This window comes from Nicotiana tabacum, chromosome 13, assembly GCF_000715075.1.
Source record: "Nicotiana tabacum cultivar K326 chromosome 13, ASM71507v2, whole genome shotgun sequence".
In the NCBI taxonomy this organism is placed as follows: domain Eukaryota; kingdom Viridiplantae; phylum Streptophyta; class Magnoliopsida; order Solanales; family Solanaceae; genus Nicotiana; species Nicotiana tabacum.
Window position 1 is genome coordinate 133,555,288 of NC_134092.1, and position 27,314 is coordinate 133,582,601.

Genomic DNA, 27,314 nt, shown 5'->3' on the forward strand with positions numbered 1-27,314 from the left:
ACTCTTTTATAGAAGAGCGGGTCATAAACTACTCAAAATTCTAAAAAAAAAAAATGAACTTAACTCCTAAAGTGGTAGTAGTAGTAGTACTTAGAAGAAAATAATTAAAAGAAAGTGATGAATAACAAGGACAACAAAGATGACAAAAATAATAAGCGATCAAATAAAAATAGTAGTATTATTATAAATAGAATTCTATTTAAGGTGAATGTCTATATTCTAGAGAGATTCTAGGGTTTATTACTTGGTGGCTAAGTCACCCTCTCCCTATAAATAGAGGGTTCTATTCCATTGTAATTCATCCCAAAAATCAATAAGAATTCCATCTCCCTATTTTTCTTTGCAATACTCTTATTCTTCTTTTATTATTTTATAACACGTTATCAGCACGAGACTCTAACCAATTGAGTAGAAGCTTTGGGATTGAGCATAATGATTGTCAATTGTTCTATGAACTTCCTTCATGATTAAATTCTGGATTTAAGGTAAGTATTTTACTTTTCTCTTTCAAATTCTTGACATTCTACAATTTGATTTTAAATACAAGCAAAGACGATAAATTTTGATTACAACTCTAATGGAGTTTGAAAGAAATTATAACCACCCAAAGTGGTAAAATTTTTATGCCTTGCTATGATCAAATTCATTTATGATTGTGGGCAAAGAATTGAAAACCCGTCCAATTGAATTTGCTCCATTACCATTCCCTTTAGAGAATGTGATAGCAGTATGTGATAAGTCTGAAATAAGACAAAATTATTACTATGAATGTATCAATGGATGTGGACGTGATAATAGACGAAATTATAATCGTCATTATTATGATAATGAGAATAATAAGGATTCTCGAAATAATCCTTCACTTTGTGAAAGTAATATTTATCATAGATTTGACATGAGATTTTATAAAGCACATATAGATGATTATGGTCCATTCATGATGTGAATGTGACAATATCTAATTTATGAATACATATTCATTCTTGGAAGAATATGAACGTGCTAGTGATAGTGAATATACCACACTCACCTCTAGATGGAGGTTTGAGATGAAATAAGAAAATAATGTCATTATTATGGCATGAATGATCACTGGTCACGTACTTATTGTACGCCAAAATATTATGGCAATGTGATTATTAAAAGACAATGATAATGCAAGAAACAGATCTTGCATATAATTTGACCATGACCACAATGGTATAACATTTTCTTTAAAAGAGATATTCATCACATGGATGTTGATGAATTTATGGTAGTACAAAATTAATTGAGAGCTCTGGAAGAGCCAATTATTACTATTTTGGAGGAATACAATTGATTATCATGTCAATATATTGTGTTGTAGTAAGTCTCAAAGAAACTTATTCAGTTTCCAAAGTACACGCGAAAGCGGTTGATTATATTGAGACTATAAATAAAAGAAAGATTTAATATCTTCTATTACTACAACTTGTAGCGGGATAATATATATGTGAAAAACTACCCGCTTTATTCTCCAGTTTGTACTACATAAATAAAAAAAATACCACACTAAAGTGGATATTTATTGATATAAAAACTCATATCATAATAAACTTGGAGTTTATTGATAATTGCACATGTCATGGTGTAAACCTGAACTTATTAATATTGATAATTTATTCAGTTGGCATAATCAGTTTAGTCATATCAATTTAAGTATGATGTGCAAAAATAACAGAGAATTCACATGAGTAAATATTAAAGAACTAGAAAGTTCTTTACGAATTCTCTTATATTGCTTGTTCTCATTAATTAATTGACCAACTAAAATTGGGATTGAATCCCATGAATTCTGGAAATATCAAAGGTGAATATGGGCATATTCACCTACCATGTATATTCACCAGCAACCAAATAATTTCATCTTATTATTATTGATGTGCGGTGTATATTTTTATTAACACCATAATGTACAAAGATGGATTTTCAAAGTTGAGGAAACAAGTTAGTTTTTCTAACATGAGGGGGAGACAAGACACAATAGTTGAGAAAAAAGTTACATGGAATGAATTATTATTTATACATATTGATCCTCGAATAAGATAATATGAACTTGAAGTTCATAAAAAGATAACTCATTTGCAATATATTGCAAAGCATGCCATACACATTTGCTGATCCAAAGAAAGTAATTATATTCTCATTGCAAATGCTCATATTAAGTCCTAGAAGGACAAAGTCTGTGGTACGCTTAAAGCGTATAGACAAATCGGTTTCAAATAGAACTTCTTGATAAAGAAGATGAGCAAATGATCAAAGTGATCATAATAAGGAGGCAAGTGATCTAGAAAATCACATGACATAACACTTCATAAAATCTTATGAGAGATTCAGGTACCTGAATATATGAATGAAGATATCTCTATGTTATGTCTTTATGAAAATATATTGGAGCCGATATAAAATGTTCGTCGACGACATCTATCATAGCGTTAAGTATAGATGAGGACCTCAAGTCTGTCGCCTATAAACACAAAAATATTGGCCAAATGGAAGAGACACAATTCGAATAGAATTGGTTTCATATAAAAGACATATAATTTTGTCTATGTTGTTCAAATACTTGAATAAAGTCAATGGTATGTGCAATTAGTTTTCGATATCTTATATGTATAGCATGACATGAAAACTTGATATACATCTAAAGTCTCTTTAGATGGCTTATATGACTTAACTTATATGACAATCCATGAAGGATTTAAGTTGCTTAAAGCATATACAATTCTTGATCATTAAGTACCACTTTCTCAATGCAATTTGTGCACATTTGTATCTTGCTATAACTATAAGCATGATAATGTGATAGCGAGAATTTTCAAGGTGCAATATATTCATTGGAGTTAATATGGCTGATTTATTCACTAAAACTCTGTTGATGTCAACCTTCAAGAAGCTAGTGCACAAGATTGGAATGCGAAGGCTCAATGATGTTAATTGATGCTCTCATCAGGGGGAGTTAATACGCGTTGCACTCTTTTTTCCTTACAAGGTTTTGTCCCACTGGGTTTTCCTAGCAAGGTTTTTAACGAGGCAACCAAAAGGCGTATTGTTAGATATGTGTACTCTTTTTCCTTCTCTAGAATTTTTTTCCCATTGGGTTTTATTTAGTTAAGGTTTTAACGAGGCACATTATCTGTTGAATAGACATTCAATGGGGAGTGTTATAAATAAAATTCTATTTAAGGTAAATGTATATATTCTAGAGAGATTCTAGGGTTTATTACTTGGTGGCTAAGTCACCCTCTCCCTATAAATAGAGTGTTCTATTCCATTGTAAATCATCCCAAAAATCAATAAGAAGTCTTTCTCCCTACTTTTCTCTGCAATACTCTTATTCTTCTTTTGTTGTTGTTGTTGTTGTTGTTGTTGTTGTTGTTGTTGTTGTTGTTGTTATTATTATTATTATTATTATTATTATTATTATTATTATTATTATTATTATTATTATTATTATTATTATTATTATTATTATTATTAGTAGTAGTAGTAGTATATGATAATAGTAATTATATTAGTACTAATTAGCAATAGATGTTATGAAAAAAAATGGTAAACGAAATCAGTTAGTAGTAACAGTAACTAATGATGAAAATTAATAATATAATACTAATATAGAATATAGCAAGTAGTACTAGTATTAACAATAGTGGCTGCTATGCTATAATGATGATAAGAAGGATAAATGATAATAACACTTGTATAAGATGTTAGTACTTGTAATAATAAAAGTAATAGTAGTAATATTTAGTAAACATTGATAGCAAAGAAAATAATACTAATAGTAAGTTCCCAAATTAGTAACAAAATATTTAGTCTGAAGTAGACTTGTGCCAATCTCCGGCAACGGCGCCAAAAATTTGACGGGGCCAATGCGTATAAGATTTTGCTACTCGTACTTTGTCAAATTCTAGTATAGTTTATGATATCGTCCCACAGAGATTGAAGAATCTAGCTACAAACTTATAATATTCTTACTACTATTTGAGAGAATCGGATTGATGAAGTTTTGTTTATTGAAAATTTAATTTGCTTAAGTTGAAACAAAATAACTTTCGGAAGATTTATATTTAAAAAGAGTTGGGAATCATTGAATTCACTCGATAGCATGATAATAATAAAATCTTAGCTTCTACATGTATTTCTCTTAGGAATAACTGTTTATTGCTAATACAATTATATTTTGCTCACTAAGAAATAATCAATTAATAACACTCCGCGAGATTATGTAAATCAATTGATATATGACTCGTGACGATTAAACTGAAATAATTTTCTTGCCTGAATTGTGCTAAAAGATAGCAAAAACCTCTTGCGATTAATTTTTACTAAAAATCAATAATCTTGCCAACTACAACTCCTCCGTGAGAATTAAAATGGAAGTAAGCAAGATTACAAACTTGGAATGATAGCTTAAAAAGAATTACTCTCACTCTATTATTTTACCCAATAGTTATCGTATATTAATTTTGCTTCGTGAGAATCACAAAATTGACATACAACTAACTTTGGAGAATAAATAGATAGAAGTGATAATAATTAATTAAAACTAATATTCCACCACAATATAGAAATATAATTAGAAAGTTTCAGGTCAAGCATGTAGTAAAATTGAAATTAATATTATAACGCTATCGAGCTTCATCAACTATCCCAACAAAAGAGATTACTCCATTATGGAGTATTTAAATCTCACAGAGAAAAAAATTCTTAAAATACTATCAACACTCTTAGAAAATTCAAAGACTACAAGATAAAATGAAATAGATAAAGAGAGACGTAAAGACCAAAGTTAGAGAAAAGTTTGCTAATTAGGCATGTATCATCTCTCATCCCTTTCAACACAAACATCCTATTTATAGAAATCAAATCTCATAAGGTGCCACAATGCCTCGTGGTTCTTTCGCCATGATGCGTCGTGCTTCTATTGTCATGATGCATCGTGCTTCTATTGCCATGATGCCTCATGCTTCTCTTTTCATTCCTTTATTTGCTTTATAATGATATTTTTATTTCCTGCAAAATACTATTAGAAAATACAGATAACTCAACACGTTGGTGTAACTTCCCATACCAACTGGAGTATACACCGAGAAAATCAACAAAACACTCGGAAAAACCTCACCCGGGAAGAAAGAGAGGCAAATAGAGGAAGCGAAGTGGGAAAACCTCAGCACATCATTCATATGATTATCGGGGGGGGGGGGCCAATGTTCCCCAGGGGACCGAGATTAAGCGAATAAAGGTTTCTGCGGCAACGCAAGGGCAAACCCGGGCCCAGGCATAAGAGGACATCCTCACGTTCAACGAAGAAGACTTCGAGATTCTGTCTTACCCACACAATGATGCGCTGGTAATCTCGTTCCTCTTAAATAACATCCAAATTAAACGTGTACTCGTGGATCCAGGTAGCTCGGCCAACGTAATTAGGTCGATAGTGGTAGAACAACTCGAATTACTCGATCAGGTCATACCTACCTTCTGAATCCTCAACGGCTTCAATATGGTCGGCGAAGCAACAGAAGGAGAGATCACCCTCCCGGTTAACATATCCGGCACAGTTCAAGATACCAGATTCCACGTCATTAAAGGTGACGCGAGGTATAATGCCTTGCTCGATATGCCATGGATACATAACATGAAGGCGGTACCATCGACCCTGCATCAGATGATGAAGTTTCCAACAAAGAACGGAATAAAAATAGTGCATGGAGAGAAACATGCAGCGAAGGAAATGTTCGCGGTCTATGAAGAGACACCGAATTTTGTACACTCCGCTTCAGAAGAGTTGGAAAGCCAACAAACCCCCGAGGATGATGAAGAGGATTTCCTCTCTCCCAGAACCTTCATTGCCCACGAAGAATCGGATGCAACAAAGTTGACTATTGAAGAACTGGAGCAAGCCGTATTGGTCAAGCATCTCCCAGATCGGAAGTTATACCTGGGGACGGGATTAACCCCCAAACTCAAAAAAAACTCATTCAATTCCTTATTAACAACATCGATTGCTTTGCTTGGTCCCATTTAGACATGACAGGGATCCCACCGGAGATAACTACCCATCGACTAAGTGTTGACCCCAGGTAAAAATCGATGAAGCAAAAAAGGAGACCTCAGTCCGAGATAAAACATGCATTCATCAAAGACGAGGTAACAAAAGCTCCTCAAGATAGGGTCTATTAGGGAAGTAAAATATCCTGAATGGCTGACCAATGTCGTGGTAGTTCCCAAAAAGGGGAACAAACTAAGAATGTGCGTAGACTATAAAGATCTAAATAGGGCGTGCCCAAAGGATTCATTCCCGCTGCCCAACATCGATCGTTTGATCGATGCCATGACCGGCCATAAAACCCTCACTTTTCTCGATGCCTATTCGGGGTATAATCAAATTTAGATGAACCCCGAGGATAGAGAAAAGACTTCGTTCATCAAAAAGTACGATACGTACTGTTACAATATAATGCCCTTCGGGCTAAAAAATACAGGGGCCACATACCAACGCCTAGTTAATAAGATGTTCGAACATCAAATAGGCAAATCCATGGAAGTTTATATTGACGACATGCTAGTTAAGTCCCTGTGCGTAGATGATCATTTGATTCATTTGGGGGAAACATTCGACATCCTCAGAAGTTACAACATGAAACTCAATCCCGAGAAGTGCGCCTTCGGGGTAGGATCAGGCAAATTCTTAAGTTTTATGGTATTGAATAGAGGAATCGAGATCAACCCCGACAAAATCAAAGCCATCGAAGAAATTACGATGGTAAATAACGTAAAGGTCGTGCAACAGCTGACCGGGCGGATAGCAGCCCTGGGTCGGTTCATATCAAGGTCGTCGGACAGGAGTCACCATTTCTTCTCCTTACTCAAAAAGAAAAACAACTTTGAGTGGACTACGGAATGCCACGCACCTTAGAGAGTTGAAGCGATATCTAACAAGCCCACCTTTGCTCTACACCCCAAAAAAAGGATGAGACATTGTATTTATACCTGGCCGTATCCGAGATAGCGGTGAGTGGTGTACTGGTTTGAGAAGAACAAGGTACGCAATTCCCTATTTATTATGTTAGTCGAACCCTGGGTGATGCCGAAACCAAGTATTCACTCCTAGAAAAACTAGCTCTTGCATTAATTAATGCATCTCGAAAATTGAAACCTTACTTCCAATGCCATCATATTTGCGTTTTAACAATGTATCCCCTTCAAAGCATATTGCATAAACCCAAATTATTGGGCCGACTGGCCAAATGGGCCATCAAACTCGGAAGATATAATATCGAGTATCAGCCACGAACGGCTATCAAGTCTCAAATTTTGGCAGACTTCACTCCCTCCCTCGTACCCGAGGTCGAGAAAGAACTTTTGCTAAAAATGGGCACATCTTCCGGGATATGGACCCTGTTCACTGACGGCGCCTTGAACGTAAGAGGGTTCGGGTTCGGCATAGTTCTAAGGCCACCTACGGGCGGCGTGATTAGACAATCTATAAAAACCACAAGGTTAACTAATAGTGAAGCCGAGTATGAGGCTATGATTGCAGGCCTGGAATTGGCCAAAGGCCTAGGAGCTAAAGTCGTTGAAGCAAAATGCGATTCCCTCCTGGTGGTAAATCAGGTAAATGGGAGCTTCGAGGTTCGGGAAGACAGGATGCAAAGCTACTTAGACAAAATTCAAGTCACATTGCACCGCTTCAAAGAATGGACTTTGGTCCACATACCTCGAGAGGAGAATAGCGAAGCCGATGCCCTCGCAAACCTGGGTTCGTCCATCGAGGAAGATGACATACTCCCCTGATCTGTTGTTCAACTATCCAAATCAGTGATCGAGGAAGGCCATGCCGAGATCAACTCCACTAGCCTAACATGGGATTGGAAAAATAAATATATCGATCATTTGGAGAGCGGGAAGCTACCCGCAGACCCAAAAGAGTCGAGGGCACTACGAACCAAAGCGGACCGATTCTCGCTCGATGAAAATAGAACTCTTTATAGAAGAATTTTTGATGTCCCCCTAGGAGTATGTCTGGGGCCGGGAGACACAGACTATGTGCTCCGAGAGATCCACAAGGGCACCTACGGAAATCAGTTCAGTGTCGAATCCTTAGTTCGTAAAATAATCAGGGCAGGCTACTATTGGGACAACATGGAGAAGGACACCAAAGAATTCATCCGCAAATGCGACAAATGCCAAAGATTCGTCCCAATGATTCACCAACCTGGTGAACAACTACATTCAGTTTTGTCGCCATGGTCGTTCATGAAATAGGGGATGGACATCGTCGGACCTCTCCCAACGGCACCAGGTAAAGCTAGATTTATTTTATTTATGACTGACTACTTCTCAAAATGGGTTGAGGCACAGGCCTTCGAAAAAATAACAGAAAAAGAAGTCATTACTTTCATCTAGGACCATATCATATGCAGATTCAGAATTCCTTCCAAGATAACGTGTGATAACGGGAAGCAATTCATCGGAAGCAAAGTGACTCAGTTCCTTGAGGACCACAAGATCAAAAGGATCCTTTCAACACCCTACCACCCGTGTGCAAACGGCCAAGCTGAGTCCATAAACAAAACCATCATTAAAAACTTAAAGAAGAAGTTGGAAAGCGTAAAGGGAAGATGGAGAGAAATATTACCTGAAGTGCTTTGGGCTTATCGAACAACTCCAAAATCAAGCACGGGGGAAACACCTTTCTTCCTGGTATATGGAGCCGAGGCTTTGATACCGGTCGAGGTCGGAGAACCTACCACCAGATTCCGATACACCACCGAGAGCTCGAACAATGAGGCCATGACTATTGCTCTCGAACTATTGGATGAAAAGCGAGAAGCCTCACTGGTCCGAATGGCCGCGCAAAAACAGAGGATCGAAAGATACTACAACAGGAGGACAAATCTCCGACATTTTAAAATCGGGGACTTAATCCTAAGGAAAGTCACCTTGAATACTCGAAATCCTAATGAAGGAAAGCTAGGTCAAAACTGGGAAGGACCATACCACGTCCTCGGGTTAGTTGGCAAAGGGTCCTACAAACTTGGCACCATGGAAGGCGAACAACTTCCAAGCAATTGGAATTTATCAATGCTCAAACGTTATTACTGCTAAAAGCTCAAAGTCCTTAGGTTTCAAAGGCATGCGTTGCGCTCTTTTCCTTCGATCAGGTTTTTCATCCCAAAAAAGGGTTTTTTACCAACAAGGTTTTTAACGAGGCAACATCTATATGCTACCTAAGAAAGACTCAACAAATATTCAAGGCTTCTCTTCAACCAACCCCGAATACTGGGGGCATCCCCTCTGAAGGTCACCTCCTCGGAGAATCCAAGACGTGCTAAATGGGGTCCCGATAGAAATATGATATACCGGGCCAAACGGTCTAACGAACCATGCCCGTATAGAATAACCGAGCCCCTAAAGGCGAGAACATGTATACTTGTACTAAGTAATCAAAGAATATTTTCCCCTCCGACAAAGCATTTCACGTATCAAAGAAGTTTGCTATTTTTTACAAAAACGGCTCCAGAGCCAAAAATGTCCCGAGCACTCGGGGCCTGGTGCCAAAAACTCGAAGCTATATGACCTCCGGGTCGGAAGCTTAGAACTTGTAAGCCCTCAATCAGGAAACATCAAGTTTGCAAAAATGGCTCCAGAAGCTAAAAACGTCCCAAACACTCGGGGATTGGTATCAAAAACTCGAAGCCGTATGACCTCCGGGTCAGAAGCTTCGAACTTATAAGCCCTCAAAGAGGCAATACCAAGTTTACAAGGAATGGCTCCAGAACCAAGAAACTTTCAATGACTCAGGGACTGCCGCCAACCGCCACTCCCATCGATCTATCAAAAACTCGAGGCTATAAGGCCCCATGCGGGCAACCTCGAGCTCATAAGACCTTCATAAGGCAACATTAAATCCGTAAGACCTCAAGCCAGGCATGAACCATACTTGTACCAAGTAACCAAATCTGTAAGACCTCAAGCTAGGCATGAACCATACTTGTACCAAGTAACCAAATTTGTAAGACCTTACAAAAGGCATAATCTCGATCTTAAAGTTAAGGCTATATATCCAAACTTATAAGACCCCTAAAAAGGCATACACTAGATATAGACGCCGAAACTACTTCACTCGGGGAGTGAAAGGCTCCGGCCAAACACAATGACTATAGTCACAAGGCTATACCAGCCAAACTAACGCGACTCGGGGATGCCCGGTCCTCGCTATAAAATTACAAGCCTTCAATTACTTTGAAAGTACTTCGAAAAGAACCGGTTAAATAGGCTACCCTCGACATAGGCAAAAGAGCTTCGACCATGTCAGTTCCAAACAACAAGCTTCGAAACATTCAGCCACCGAGCAAAATCTCTCGAGGTGCTCGTCTATCGCCACATAACGACTCACAATCGAGGTTTTTATCAAACCGTCAGAGAGTCAGGCAAACACAATTTCAAAAAAGTCCTTAACGAGGGAAAAATAAAGCCTATATTAGAGGTCGCACCGACCCAATGCGTAAAATCCACTACCGCCAGCTCATATGAGAGGTCGCACCGACCTAACTCGTAAGAGCCTAAGGGCCAGCTTCAAAATCAAAAACTTAAGGGTCAATGAGCTCGAGTCGAAGCCCGACTCGGAGACTGAACTCAAAACAGTTAACTGAAAATGCCTAAGAGCAAAAGCATAAGAGCTTGAAACGATGGATTATACTAAAAGGTCGTACCAAACCAGTGCGTAAGAGCCTAAGGGCCAGCTTAAAATTTAAAAACTTGAAGACCAATAAACTAAAGTCGGAACCTGACTCGAAGATTGAACCCAAACACAGTCAAAAATGCCTAAAGGCAAATGCGTAAGAGCCTATGGGCCAGCCGGACGAGCCTCAAAGCCATATTGAAAGTCTAAGGGTTTTTACCCCAAGGCCCAACTTATCCGGCCAATCATTGTCAAAGCGTCAAAATTCAAAGCAAAGAAAGACGTACACATGCAAAGAAGAATGGAACCAAAGGGTTTCCTTTTATAATTACATAAGGCTTCACTTACAAAGTCTTCTAGGAACACCATACACAAGATTGAAAAGAAAAAAGCCTAAGTCTACGATCCCTTCGAGGACTGTGGCCCACCGACCTCCTCCTCGTTGTCTTCAACACCAGGCAGAAGGAACTTGGCATCATATCCATCCACCTTTGCTTGCTTTATCTCTTCCGAGAGATCAAAGCCTCTAACATGGATCTCCTCGAGGGTTTCCCTTCGAGATTTTCACCGAGCATACTCCTTGATCCCGCTCTCACGGTCAAGAAACCCTCTCAGCTCAGCTCGAGCGTCGGCAGCGTCCTTCAAATAGACGGCCACTTTCTTATCAGCCTTAGTTTGGATCGCTTCAGCTTCAGCCCGAGCATCCACAACTTCAGCCTTCATCTTCAGAAGCTCAGACTCGAGCCTTGTAATCATGTTCGTTCGGACCGAGCTGTTCTCACGAGCATTATAGAGTTGTACTTTAAGGGTGGAAGCCTTGGCTAAAGCATCCTTCTTGGCCGCAACCTAGGTGTCCACCCGAGCCTTTAGCTCATCGCACTCATACTTGGCTTGACCAACTTCGCTCCAAAGACGCTCCAGATCCTCCACCTTTTTCTGCAACTAAAGTAAACAAAACATTAGCCGCAAAAGATAGAAGAAGAAACACGCACTCCCTTGGAACAAAAATTACCTGCTCCTCGAGGTAGCTTTCGCAGTTCTGACTTCGACTCACCTCATACCGCAAGTATGCCAACTCGTCTTCCCTTTCATCGCAAAGAAGCCTTAGGGATTTCTACCCATTATCACTTTAGGAAGATGTACCGGCAGGATCACCTCGGTCGTTTCATAAACATGTCATGCAATTAACGTTGTCGTACGACGTTTTGGGGATCAAAGACCCCCGCATCAACCTAGCCTCAAGATGGTACTCGATCTCGAGGATTTCTGTTTTCATAACTGACGGCTCTAAGGAGCCATTGATATCATTACAAGCCTCGAGATGGTACCCGATCTCGAGGACCTCTATCAAAAAGAAGATAGGATCTAAGGAGCCATTAATATCACTATGAACCTCGTGATGGTGTCCGATTTGGATTTTTGTCAAAACGAAAGATAAGCTCTAAAAATCTATTCATACAGGCCTGACCTCGAGGTGGTACCCTACCCCGAGGATTTCTGCTATTGCGAGTGTGTGTCATTCACTCGAAAACTACTAATAAAGCCTTAGGGCTATTTCTCGCCTTCAGATCGAGTTAAACGTCCTATCAGTTACTTTAATCCAGGGTCTATCCGAGTCTAGGCATACCCTCATCTTGGGTTTATCTATAATGCCTTAAGGCTATCTTCACTCTAAGTTCAAAACAAGTTTTCGAGTCACCTGAGCTTGAGCGAACCCTCACTCGGGGACTGTCTTCGAAATACTAAGGGCTATTTTTATTCTCAGAGGCTCAAGCAAATTATCCCTCAAGGATTATCGATGGGGTCTAAAAAGGGTTAAGTTTTGTCCTAAAAATCGAGGCCCTATTATCACTCAATTCGAAGTCGCCGGCTCCGGCGGCCTAAGTTTGTAACAAGACAATCCAAACTTGGTACGAGGAACGACAAAGGGCCTCAAGAAAAATCATATTAACCAATCAAGAACTGAGGAAATCTCCACACCTAAGCCCGATATTCAGATCGATCGGTAAGGTCACGTGCTCAGATTCTCCACAAGTGCAAATAAAGGGAAATCCAGTGCAAATCAGAGACAAATTGAAGAAACATTTTTTGCATTAATAAATGACCACAAAAACCCACGAAGGGTCCTTACACATGATTACAAAAGCCCATGAAGGGTCCTTACACAGAAACGAAGAAGCAAAAAATAACGGCTAAAAGTCTAATCTACTCTCGGAGGTATATCTTCAGGAGTAATTTCTGCGAGAACCTCCTCCGAAGCAAAAAAAGATGAAGAAGCAGAAAAAGGTACAGAAGTGGCTGGGTAAAAAATTTGGCAAGTATGGGTCTCACCAGCACGGCTACTTTGAATCCACTTCTTGGGACAATGTACCATGTGGGTTAGTAGCTGATAGTGCCGCCTCACTCCAGGGAAAGCAAAAGGAGTGAAACGCCATGCCGAGTTGAAGTAGGGAGATGAGCAGCGATGTAAAGTTCGAGCACCTTCCTGAGCAGCGGTGTAAAGTTCAAATATCTTCCTAAATAGGAAGAATTCGGTGTCCCCCTCTTGTCGCCTCGAGCCAACGGCGACAACAACGACAACAACAACAATTCGGTGTAGTCCCATCTAACGGGATAAAGCTTTAAAGAAGACAACCTTGGCATAATTAGCAGAGTCGCCGCCATGGGGTCTTATGGTCGCAGTTTTGAACCATAAAAATGGGTGATAGGAAGAAGAGAAGAAGTGGAAAAGAGTCGGAGTTAGTGAGGAAGGGATGAGCATAGCCTTCATTCAGACAAGTAACAATCCTATTTATAGAGGGCCAGTGACGTTTTGGCGGCACCAGTGGCACGCCAACGCTGACATGCAATCAATGCTTTTGGGAAAATAAACCGACGACGCAATCAATGCTTTTGATAAAGGTCAACGGTGTACCCAAGGTTTTTGGGAAGATGAACTGATGGGATGCTACGACACTTCGACCTCAATAGGTGCCTACATCACAAGCGTGATGTCATCACAGGAGGCTCGAGAAAGTCGAGACTCAAATCGTTTCTTATCATTTTAATTCAAGAAACGCAGGGACTATCTGTATACGATAAAAATCAGTGGTCCGATTTTATGACCATTAAGGCGCCTCGTAAAGACCGCCCCCAGAAGGCTCGAAGCTCAGCTCGAGGTTTCGACCCCAAAGGTTCTCAATGATCGACCTCGACGCAGTACAAACCAGCGGCTATGATGGATTGATGTGAAGTTTTCAAGGCAAGTGACTAGAGCTGACAAAGTCTATTAGGCTAGTTCAAACTCGTGTCATGGCATTAAATGGCTGTATCAGCCCCATATCTTTGTAATAAATGCATTTGTACTATGTTGGGATTCTCCCTCATATATAAAGGAGATCCTTGTCATTTTGTAAGAGACAATATACATTATACAACACACTACATTCAATACAAGAACATTCTCTGCTCTCTAACTCAAACATACTCTCTATTTGATTGTATTGCTTATATTTATTGTTTTACTTACATTTATCACATTTCATTAATTGCTCATCATTTATTGCTCATTACTGATCATAAAGAGTCGTCATCGCAGCTCTCATAACTGTTAATCCTCCTTAACCGGACATCCGATTCGACCTCGAGGCCCCGTATGCGCCAGCTCGAGGCCCCGATTTTCAGCTATTCGGTTTGATTATTACGCTATCTACAAAGTTCTTATCTTATCTTCTAATCTTTCACTTAGCATCTATTGCCTAACAACTAGCATAAAAATAGATCACGTATTTTTAGAACCAAAAAATCAAATCTAATTGTTATTACCATTTTCAAGGTAAACACATGATAATTTGTAGAATCATGTTCTAGTCACGCAGGTGAATAATCGTCTACCTCTGCTCCTTGTTTTGGTGTACTAAGACCAATATTAAACCCATGCCCTACTCTTATGGATGGATAATCGTTGATCTCTGCCTCTTGTTTTAGACTATGACTCGCTCTTGGGGTCCATAATCATCAATGGATCGACTCGTAGCAAGAGTTTTTGGTATAATATGATCAGGGACAATTATCAAAGCCAAAGAAAGAAATATTGTTAAAGAGACTGAATAACGAGCCATTATTTTAGTGCTTGCCTATGTTTTCAGTAGTGAATGCAGAGCCATTATTTTATATAGTTGAAGTGGTGATTAATGTGATCATTTGAGATGATGCAACAAAATACAATAATCTTAGATACATTTATTATCCTCTATGAGAGATGCAATTTTCTATTTAATTTAGATTACTTAGACATAAATGGAACTTAACTCATTTTAACCTTCATTATTCTTCCTTACATGAAAAAAATATATTGGAAAACTCCATTAATTATTGTCCAATAACCATTTCAGCTGCATTTTGGTTTATTTCTCGTGGATGGGTTCTGAATTTACCACAGATAGTCATCGATACCAAAACTCATCTTAGTTAATGGAATATTCAAAATTAAATATTTATACACATTTAATGAATTTCCTAGTATAAATAATTAAGCAAAACTTAGTGGGTTCGCCCGAATCCGCGCACTATAGGCTAGCTCTGCCTCTGATAGAATATTGTTTTTTTTTTTTTTTTGGATTTTGATATTCTAGTTGTGTAAAATATTATCATCATTTGCAACTTTTCCGAGAAGGATATATCAAATGTTGGTGATTTATTAGATATTAATCTGTTAAAAATGGTCCCCTAATTAAAACTCTTAATTTTATGCGTACACAAAGCGTTTCATTAACAACTTATAACAAATTATTGATGCTAAATTTACGAAGGGATCGAGAATAAGGCACTAGCAACCAAAGTGATCAAAATTGAATGATAGAATGATGAACATAAAATAAATAGATGTGAGACCAATAAGTGTTGTAATTGAGTAGTAAGTAGGCTCGAGCTTGCAGGAATGGAGTCGCTTTTGTTAGAAAGTGCTTTACCCGAAATATGGGACTTCATGAGGTGAATCTGAATTTAGTCGAATCCCAATACAAGTATCAAACACCAGATGGGAAACAAACGAATTAGAGAGAAAAAGAGAGCGGTTCTATTTATAGTTTGTGTTCACATGTCATTATTGAGCATTCTTAAACTAATTTGATTCAATCTTTGGTTTGATTCATTTTTACGTATTTACGAAATTACTTTACTTCATAATCCTGACTCAAATGATGAAGAATAAACAATAACAACAACGACGACTTAGTGAAATTTCACTAATGGATCTGCGGACGAAGAATAAACAAACTAACTTTATATTCATTAGGATCAAGACTAGTAAAACATTCATGTAATCAAGAAGCAATTTTGTTAAACAATTTTTTGCTATTAATTGAAATTGAAATTGAAATTCACCTAACTTTACACAGTGCAATCATGATTAATGCAGATACATCTCGCAAGATTTACCAAAATAAATGATTAATTTATCCTTGCGTTGGTGCATCATTGATCTCTTTTCCTTGTTTTGTCACACCATAATCAATTGCAACATCATGCATTGGTCTCGTGTGTGGGTACTCGTTGATATCTGCACCTTGTTTTGTCACACCATAATCAATTCCAAGACCATGCATTGGTTTCGTGTTTGGGTAATTGTTGATCTTCGCCCCTTGTTTCGCCACACCATAATCAATTGCAAGACCATGTACTGGTCTCGTGGGTGGGTAATCGTTGATCTCTGCCCCTTGTTTTGGCGCGCTAAAATCATTATGATGTCCATGGGGTGGGCAAACATAGAATTCTTCACTTTCTTTTAGTTCTTCACCTTTATTACTAAGACAATGACTTGCTCTCGGGGGACTATAATCTTCAATTTGGATTAAAGATCTAGAGTGGCCATAATTAGGGACAATTATCAAAGCCAAAGTAAGAAATGTTGTTAAAGAGATTGAGTAAGTGGCCATTTTTGTAAACTTTTTGCCTATGTTTTGTACTGAGTATAGAGCCATTCAGGTTGTTGCTACATTATATAGTTGAGATAGTGATGAATCTGATCTCAGCGGAGGTAAAAAATATTAAACGATTTTTTTCTATTTGTTCAATTTTTTGTGGACTGAGTTATTCGATATCTGTGTTGATATTTACATTTATGATCCTTTTTGAGTGATGCTATTATCCATATTTTCTTTAGATTACTTTTAACATAAATGAACTTTTTTTTTTTTTGACCTTTATTATTCTTCCTTACCTGAAAAAGATATAGGAAAAATTCATTAATTATAGTCTAACAACCATTTTAATTGCATTTTGTTTTATTTCTTGTGGATGAGTTTCTTTGTTATTTTTATCTTTTACCGAACAAAAGTTATCTAGAGGTCGTCACATACAAAATTTTGACCAAAAAATTTTTTTTTTTAAAAAAAACTAGAATATATCTCTTACTTTTCACATAAAAAATACACTAAATTATGGGTTGAGAAGAGCTAGAACAATTAGTTACGCCCATTCTTTTTCTGATTCTATGTTCTATTTTTGTGAAATAATTGATTGTGATAGCAAATAATATAATTTGAACCTTTTCCGAAAAAAGATTTACCAAATGTTGGTGATTTACTATAAAAGTGGATGTCGATAAAAGTTTGTTAAACATTATAATGAAGAAACTATCCCAACAGGAGACGATCTAAGTACCTAACTCTTAATTTAATTTGTCCATATAAAAAGCATTTCATTAAAATATTTCTTAGATGTTAAAAGAGGTATTATCACTTTTAGCCTACGTCAGAAACTATTTATATTTGGTGGTCGAAAAAGTGTATAAAATTTGTATAATTTTTGTAGTAACATACAGGATGTATGTATATATATATATAATATATATATATATTTTGACCGGCTACCTGAGAGCGGCTACACAATATCATTTTTCCTTTAAAAAAATTAAAGAAAAAAGAATCATTTTGGACCGAAATCGATAAAATCCAACCAGTATTTGGTTTGATTATTTTATCGCATTTAGCAAAATACGTGTTTAATTTTTCATAATCCCAACTTTAGTCGAACAATAAACAACCCCTGTAGTTTGATTATCAGGATCAAGATCAATGGATATTTTGTAATTAAGAAGCAAACTTTGCTATTATTTGAAATTAAAAGTCACCAATGTATGCAGTCGCCTTTGTTAGGGAGCATTTTTTACTCCCCCGATATGGGTGGCTCTCGTTCTGGTTTGGTGGAAAGGTGAAAAACACTAAATTTTTCTTCCTGGTTGATGTACGGTGGAGGTAGATTGAAGATGATATTATGCGGCGTTCAAAACCATCTTGACGTGAATGAATTAGAAAGAAGAAGAATATGATTAGAAATTATCAATTTGTTTCAGTAATCATTAGGGCTAGTCATCCCCCAATATGTGTACCGGACACTGGGTAAAAAAAAAAAAAAAAGAGAGGAATTTTCATAAACCGCTATAGTTTAGAGCCTAGTAACTATAGTTTGCTTAATTACCAACCGTAGCTACTATTTAATTGCTACTAACTTGCATCACTTATATTCAAACGCGTAACGAATATAATATGCATGTATCGACTGTATTTGTTGGCACAATTTTATTCATTTGTGCAACGAATACAATGTGTATCAACTGTATAACCAAGGCGAAATATAAGAGTGTATAAAAAGGATACAACTTATATCGACCGTATAATTGAGTTTATACAATTGATATTCGCGCAGCGAATACAACTAAGGCGAAATACAGTACAAAAAAAAATATTATTTGTTAAAAGTCGAACTCAAGACCTTCACTAACTAAACGGGCGTTCTAGTCACCTAAGCTACGAGAGCTTATTGCTCTCTTATTTTAGTTTATTATTTTGACATTATTAGGTATTTTTTTAAAATAAAGGTATCCAAATTAATTGAACCGAAGACATACTAAAATTAAACCAGACAACAATAACTATGTTTTAGTCGCAAACAAGTCAGGGACATTCCATAAATCAGACAATCGAGACAATTCGGAAAGGTCTAGTTTTAGTTATAGGTATCGAGAAAAAATAATGTCATAAAAAAGAATTTAAATTATATACACGACGGATTAAAATAATTGAGGCATCTTTATTGTTTTCATATAAACTTTTGAAACATTTTTGCTTAATATGGTTAAAGACATCTGGCAAGAGTCTAATATCGGACTCAAGGTTGTTTGGTTTTATTTCAATGGAAACAAATAGTTATAACCAACAATTAACACTCCAAAAGAGAAGTCAACAAAAAAACCAGTTAAATCATTTTGCTTTGATTAAAGATCATCTTGCTTTCCTCCATGTCAAGAAAAAGACAATTTTGACGTCCAATGTTGTTGGGTTTTTTTCTTTTCAATTTTGGTATTCAGATCAGTTTGTGCGCACTTAAATTTATTTTATTCTGCATCAGCATAAGTATCGGATAACTCTATCTACTGAAAGTTGTATTGGGATTTTATGTATTTAAGTATACTAGCTTTAACGTACGTGCGTTGCACGTGTGTTTCACGTCATTCAATATAAAATATATAAAATAAATAAATAAATTATTGTATACATTGAAACAATATCTTCTTAACATACAAAGATGATGAATATAGTTGAATTAGTTATATAATATAATATCTTGTGAAATAAGAAATAAATATGTCATGTTATTGTATCTCGTCTAACATCTCTTTGGAATACAAGTAATACAAATTTCGACTATCAATTAGACCAATGATAGTATTATATTACGTCACAATTTGTCAAAATTTTTATTTCATCAAAATATTATAAACTTTAGCTACTGGATATAAATATTTAATTTGATTGTTTATTCGGTAGATGCGTCACTACATTCCCAAATATATCTACTAAATAATGTAATTTTTCATAAAACTTCAGTCACCTAATTAGGCCAGTCTTCAGGAAGTTGTTCTATAAACAAATTTTCTTAGATCTTCATCCAATAATATTAATTAAATAGTTACTATTTTTCTTAAAAATATTAAAAGCTTGAAAAATTGAATAATAACTTAAATTTTTGAAAAGGAGATATAGTGCATTCCTAAAATCACCCTACAAGGAAATAATAACATTTTTTTATTAATTATCAAATAATGAATACAAAAAATAATGATGCTATAAAATAAATGGTAACTTTTTCACAATTAATTTATCTTCAAGATTCTAACACAAATATTTTATGTAGAAAATTGAAGGTAAGCTACTTTTTATAACAAAAGATATTACAAATTTAAAAAACTTGCCAAATATAAAAAATACGTGGTATATAGTAGAGAATTATACATTTAAAGAATTGATTTTTCTAATGTAGAGGAAGGTTTAGTAAACAATATTTATCACGACTATAGATTATAAGTAAGTATAATTAGTTTTCCATTTCCATGAAGAATAATAAATAAAACCTAATTTAATTTGTCAACATTCTAAAATAAATATTTTATGTAGAAAATAAATTATTTTTATATAACAAAGAGATTTAAAGATTTAAAATATGTTCTGATTTTTTTCTCGGATTGAGTCTTTTTTCCCCCTTGAAATCTATATATCTATTTCTTACATGGTGGTAATATTTGTTTTTTGTAATCAAGATACATAGTATTCGTTCATATAGACTTAGAATCTTTCTAACTTTGTATCAAAATTAAAAGACAACGAAGGTAATTATCTTGTCTAAAAGATATGGTGTTGGTAAATAGAATATGGTTATATAGTTTATTTTAAATTATTAAAAAAAATTAGTTAATTTAAAGGTCCTAAATCTTATGGAGATAATTAAATAACTTTTTTGTCTAGGGTGAACTCTAATTTTAAAAGGGTAAAAAAGACGAACACATTTCGCCAAGGGCCTTTGTGCTTTTAATATAGTATAAGTTTTTAAGTGTAAGATTTACATAAAAATAACTCTTAATATTTTTAAAGGTTTTGGACTTTTTACATAATTTAAATAAGAAAAAAATTAATAAGTAAAATTTAATTAATTTTAAACTCCTAAACATAGATTTGTATAAAGTAAACTCTAAACAGTTTTAAAGTTGTAAATGGTAGAACTTTCTGCATAATTCAAATAAGAAAGATTTTAATGCGTAAAATTTTAATTCATTTAACTGTTAAATATTAAGAAATAATTAATTGACTATTCAATAAATTATTTCTTATACTACTTGACACATACTCCAAGGACTACAGTTTTTGTTTATTTATAATTGAGACAAAAAAAAAACCGTTAGTTTTAAGTTCCAATAGTCTATTCTAGGAAAATATTAATTCATTGGTAGTAGTATTTTACTGATATTGTAGAATTAAGAAAATATATAATAGGTAATATATCTCTTGTTAATGAAAGGAAACGTTGGTGTTTTTGTTTTTAAGTGATTAATATAAGGTAAAAGTTAAATTGATTTTAAAGTCCTAAATTTTAGGATTTTCTACCCAATTTAAATAAGGAATGATTTAATACTTAAAATATAGTAATTAATTTTCAAGTCCTAAATATTAGAAAAATGAGTTAAATGACTATTTTGTCTAGTGCAAAATTAATTTTTAAAGGGTAAAAAAGGCGAACGACATTTCGCTAAGGGCCTTCGTGCTTTTAATATAGTATAGATTAAATACTTAAAAGAGGGTGAATGAGAAATTGGGGGAAATGAAATTTTTGAGTGAAATTTTAAGTTTCCCCCCTTGACAAAGGGAAATTATCCTACATTGGAAGAGGAAGAGGTTTTTCATGGGTATATAAGCAAATGCTCTTCTTCTAATTCTTAAAGAGTTGAGAAGAAGGCAAGCCTCGCAGCGTCGTCGTCGCTCGACTTCAGCTTCGGATTTTTTGGACTAAATTTATTTGTTAATAGTAAAATATTAACAGAAATATTATTAAATATTTGTTTTAATAGCAGAATATTAATAGTAAAATAAATATTAATATTAAATCTTCCAATCCGTTTTTCAGTTGTGTAACTGAAAATTAAACTATCCTCTATAATTTTCCATCTTTATTGTTGAGTAAATAGCCATTTGTGTTATGACATTTATGATGTGGCCGTTTTGCATAAACAGCCATTCTGAAGAGTTGCACCTCTTCAGATTTCAGCCCAACTTTGGCTATAAATACAAGTTTATTCTGCTTAGAATTTCCATACGCTTTTCTGAGTTTCTCCTCCTTCTTCTGCATACTTTTAACATCAAACAAAGCAACAGTAAGTGTGATTTGCTACCGAATTTTGTGTTCGCTGAAAAACTGGGGTTTGAAGTACCACTACACCAGTGTGTAATTCGTTCTATCCTGAGAGAAAATAATCCATAACCTTGGGTACTAGGAGGAGATTAAATTCCTTAAGAAAACACTGTGAATTCAGTGGGCTCGAATTAGTTTTTGTTATTTCGTTTACATTTCTGTTTATGTTATTTTATTTTCTCCAAAATTGTTTTACAAATACAAATTACTAACAGCTTGTACAGATAACAAAAAAATAAGCTAGCTTTTTGCCTCCGATGGGAAAAATTGTTTGGTTTTATTCAATGGAAACAAATAGTTATAACCATTGAGACTTTTTCTATAGTTGCCTAGCCGGTCCAAATTTCATTGGGATATTCGATAAAATTAAAGAAAATACATTTAAATTGGTCCCACTTCAAATCTTGAGTTTGCTTAATACACAATTAGTTATTGTTCAATGGAAGAACTCAATAACAAGAAGAAGAATCCCAAAATCATTAATGGCTGTAAGTAATATTTTCTCTTCAATTTCTGGTTTTTGCACCTTAATTAGCTTGTTATTCTTCATTATGACTTCCTTACAAGGCAAAGGTGCTGTTGAAATCATAGATTTTGGATGTTAAAAATCTTAGGAATCTTCTTATTTTGTAGATTAAGATATTAGTATGTGATTAAAGAACAAATTCAAAGTTGTTTCTCAGGGAACAAAAGCTTAGGGATTAAATTTTAGTCGTGTTAGTATATTTACTTTAACAACTTTTTTGAATGATTGTTAACTATTGTATTGTATCGTATTGTTACTTTAAATATAATTTTTTTTATTGTTACTTAAATTTTATTATATTGTATCGTTAAATCGATCGATACGTAACGACCAAAAGTATCACTTTATAGAACGATCGATTTGGTGTGGTCGCGTTGTTACCTTATTTTTTCCTCTCATCTTGCCTTTTTTTATTATTGAATAATCATATTTTATCATTTACCCTACCATTTTTATTTAATAATATTACCTCGTACCTTACTTTTTTTATATATATAATATTGCAAGTTTATTCTTCATATTGTGGGTTCATGACATCATGAAATAACTGCAAACAATACAATATATCCTAACATTGTACACATCAAAACGATACAGTACAATACGACACATTATGAAACGATACATAACAACCATCCAAAATAAGTTGTAAGTCCTATATATGCAATGAGTCTTTTAGTCATGTCAATGATTTATATTCCAGTAGAAAATACATAAAACTTTAATGGAGCGACATGTTCAATGATGACTCATACAACCGACCTCAACTTGCTTAATATTGAAGCGTTGTTGTATACTCGTTGCAGCACGTATCACATGTTCCTAAGTTCGGAAACTGGGATGGTGACAACGTGCCATACACAGCCTATTTTGAGAATGCGCGCAAAGGAAAAGGCGGTAAGATGATAAATCCAAATGATCCTGAGGAGAATCCAGAGGTTTTTGCATATAGAGGATATGAAGATGCTAGTATTAATGTTTCTCCTGCGAGAACTCCTTTAGTCGAAACGCCTCAGTACAATTATGGTCATCGCAGAAATCTTTCTGATAATCTTGTAAGTTCAGTTAACCAACCAACTGTCTGTCGCAGAATATCTGATGCTAAGAAGAATAAGAATGATCGCGGCAATATATTCGTTCCACCTAGTCCTAATAGACTGAAAAATAGCAGAAATCCATCTGATGATCTTGTAAGTTCTTCTCTCTTTGATTGTCTAAATTTAAATTTATTGTCTCTTTAGAAAACACTGAATGATATACTCTGCTTTGAACGTGCAATAATTTTTATGTAGTGACAATAGTCTCTTTAAATGTTTGGTTAGAGCTTTAGAATCATCATTTTGGGGGTGAGGATCATACAATATCTTTGAATTAAAACTTTGTCTAGTGTTATTCTTAGTATAAAATTCTGTAACAACACTGTAAGAACATGCAAGAAGTAATATATCATAGATGCAGGGGCGGATGTAGAGCAAAGGGTACGGGTTCCCGTGAATCCAGTAATTTTTACATAAATTCTGTATTTATACTAAAAAATTCACTAAACGTATAAGAATATTTAGTTTGGAACCCAGTACGTTGGTCCAGTCTTCATGTAGATTAACTTGAGATTGTTATAGGAACTCATAAGCTTAAAATTCTGGATCCGCCTCTGGGCATGAGGAAGGTAATTGGTACACAGATTTTACCCCTACCTTGTGGAGGAGTATAAACTAAAATATTCTGGGGCTACAAAGATAGTTATTAAATCATTAGCACAACATAAAAACATTCCCCTAGAGTAGCTGTTAATACGAATAAGAGAAACTCTATTATAAACATCTTATTGAGAGCCAAAGTTTATATTATTTCATGTCCCGCTGCTAAAATGAAGTCTTTTTCAAGGCAAAAACCTACTTGCACTCGATATTTACACCTAGGAATAGCAAACTGGCGGGTCGGGTCGGATATGGTTTGTGTCAAAATGGATAATGAAAAACGGATAAATTATCTGACTCAACCCATATTTAATACGGATAAATTACCCATATTATCCATAACTTCTTGAATATGATCACTTTTGGGAGAATTCCTAGTATCCCAAACTTGAGAACCTCCGATTTGAGGCTTTACAAATGTAAAAGTTAAACGCATTGGTTAACATTGGTTAATCATTTTCTAAATGGATAATATGGTTCTTATCCATATTTGACCCGTTTTTAAAAAGTTCATTATTCAACCCATTTTTTAATAGATAATATGAGTGTTTAACTGTTTTCTTTTGACCATTTTGCCACCACCGTACTCCTACTTCAATAGGAGGGGTTCTTCTCTTTTGAATCTAATATCCTATTTTTATATCTTTGATTGTATTTAATCAAAGTAAAGGCAGAATATCTCGAGACCCTTATAAACTTGACATATTTTAATCAGTGCGCAACTGATTTATTTTCTTCTTGACTACCTCCTGAACTATTTTTGTGTGTGCACTGAATAAAACGTTTTTTTTTTTGTTATTTTATAGGCGCATTAAAGCTTAATTTCCTATAGATATTGTAAATTTCTGAGTGGTCAAGAAATATGTCTCTAATTGAACCCTACAGTCTTATTATTCATCCGCGTCAGTACCAAAATTTGGAGCTCTTGCATATAAACTTACCGTATATTATGTTGGAACTCCAGCACATAATGAAATTCCAGCACATTATGCTAGAAAATTCATATGTAAAAAATTCGAGCTCTAGCATATTATGCTGGAATATTTCCAGATTTTTAAGGGTATTTTTGTTAAGATTTTATCTTTACATGAAAAAGTGACTAAATTTGATTACTTTTGAAACTGTGATTATTTTTTAATTAACAATTGTAAATTTGGCTATTTTTGATTTTTTTTCCCGACAGTCTTATTATTCATCAGCATCAGTACCAAAATTTGGAGCATGGGATGAGAAAGATCCCAAATCTGGAGAAGGATTTACAGTAATTTTCAACAAAGTAAAAGAGGAAAAGCAAATAGCAGCTGCTAAGTTCCCTATTGTGCAGCCACAACCAAACATGCCTTCCTCACATAAAACTAATGCTAAATCAAAGGTATGTCTCATTTTCGAGATTTTAAGAAAAAAGAGCAGATCTATATGGAAAACAGACGATAATTGTTTTCGACTCGAACTATATATAGTAGTGGATGTAGTGGTACTCCACACCCGCTCGCTTAAATCAAGATCTTGTATGATATTTTTGGACTTGCACGCATGGTTGTTTGGAGTCTGGGATGATCCGAGCGCATTTTGGCGCGTCATGTGAGAATTGGTGAAAATGATCTTTAAAGTTGAAATTCTTGAGTTTTGATCATCGATTCTTGTTATTTGATGTTATTTTGATGATTTGAGATAGCGAGGAAGTTTGTAGGATGTTATTACACTCGGGTGCATGTTCGGTATGGAGCCCGAGGGGCTCGGGTGAGTTTTGAGTGTGTTACGGATGGGTTTGCTACTGTTGGCGTCCAACAGTTGTTGGTGTCCAGTTGCATATCTCGTATTTGCAAGGTCAGGCTCGCATTTGCGGTCACAGGATCGCATTTCCGATAAAGGGGCTGAGCTGGGTGTCTTCGCATTTGCGAAGGCAGGTTTTCTTTGTTGTCTGTTTATCGTCATTCAAGATTTCTTTATTAGCAACTGCATGACGTAATGTTATTTCTATCACAAAAGTTGACTCATCTACATGTGTGCCATTGACAAAAATGAAATAAGAAATTATATAAATTTAGTAACTTTACCTATAGTTAAAATGGATTCACACTCATTCTTTAGGCATTCCTACATATTATTTGGTTTTCTGATTTTTCTTATTTTCTACTATTTTGCAGATGTTTTGCTGCCTCTTTTGAACATCTACATTCTCAAGTCTAATGATAATTTTGCTCCCATTCCTCTCACTCTATGGCTGAAGAATTTTGTATTAATGTTTCTTGTGGAAAAAATATTGGTTACATTTCACTCAAATTTTATTAATGCATCTTTGTTGATAAAAAACATGGTATATGTATATTTATTTCTACTGATAATTTCGGTATTCGTTATCCGCATTAGAATCCGACTAATCTGGATTCGCGTCGCGTAAGGCCCATTTGAAAGCAAACGCTGACAACAACAGAAAGGAAGGGGTCCATGGACATTAATATATCGAGATATTGACGGACCATATAACTTAAACTCATTGCAAATAAATTATATTAAACTCAATGCAAATAAACTATACAACCTAGCGTTATCGAATTGATGAAAGTCGTATTGACTGAGTTTTTAATATTCACTATATAACAACAACAACAACAACATCTCAGTATAATCCCACAAGTGGAGTCTGGGGAGGGTAATATGTACGCAGACCTTACCCCTACCCCGAGGGGCAGAGAAGTTGTTTCCAGGAGACCCTCGGCTCAAGAGAGCAACAAGAGACAATATATTAGTACTATCAATAGACTCATAATAAAACATATAATACATAACATAAAATAAAAATAACAACAATATAAGAAATATAGGAAATACGAAAATGATGGAGAAAAGGATGTAAGGTATACGAATATCCAACAGATATAGCGCTGCATCAGTAGCTGATCAGTAGCATCCTAAGACTAACTCCTAAATGGTTAGTCTCACTCTAGTGCGATGTATTAATATTCACAAACTACCCTCTAACCTACAACCTTAATGCTCGATCTCCACAATTCCCTGTCAAGGATCATGTCCTCGGAAATCCTAAGTCGTGTCATGTCCTGCCTGATCACCTCCCCCAATACTTCTTAGGCCTCCCTCTACCTCTCCTCGTGCCCACCACCGCCAGTCGCTCACACCTCCTCACTGGTGCATCAGTGTTCCT

At 35.4% G+C, this 27,314-nt stretch overlaps 1 protein-coding gene across 1 annotated transcript; it reads left to right on the forward strand.

The window, feature by feature from the left end:
• Nucleotides 1–22,356: 22,356 nt before the first annotated feature.
• On the forward strand, nt 22,357–26,471 carry LOC107823082 (RPM1-interacting protein 4-like). The gene is made up of 4 exons (XM_016649678.2): nt 22,357–22,416; nt 23,261–23,644; nt 25,335–25,523; nt 26,299–26,471. Exons 1-4 carry the CDS (start codon nt 22,411–22,413, stop codon nt 26,317–26,319), a joined length of 600 nt encoding a protein of 199 aa, XP_016505164.1. The 5' UTR covers nt 22,357–22,410; the 3' UTR covers nt 26,320–26,471.
• Nucleotides 26,472–27,314: the final 843 nt, after the last annotated feature.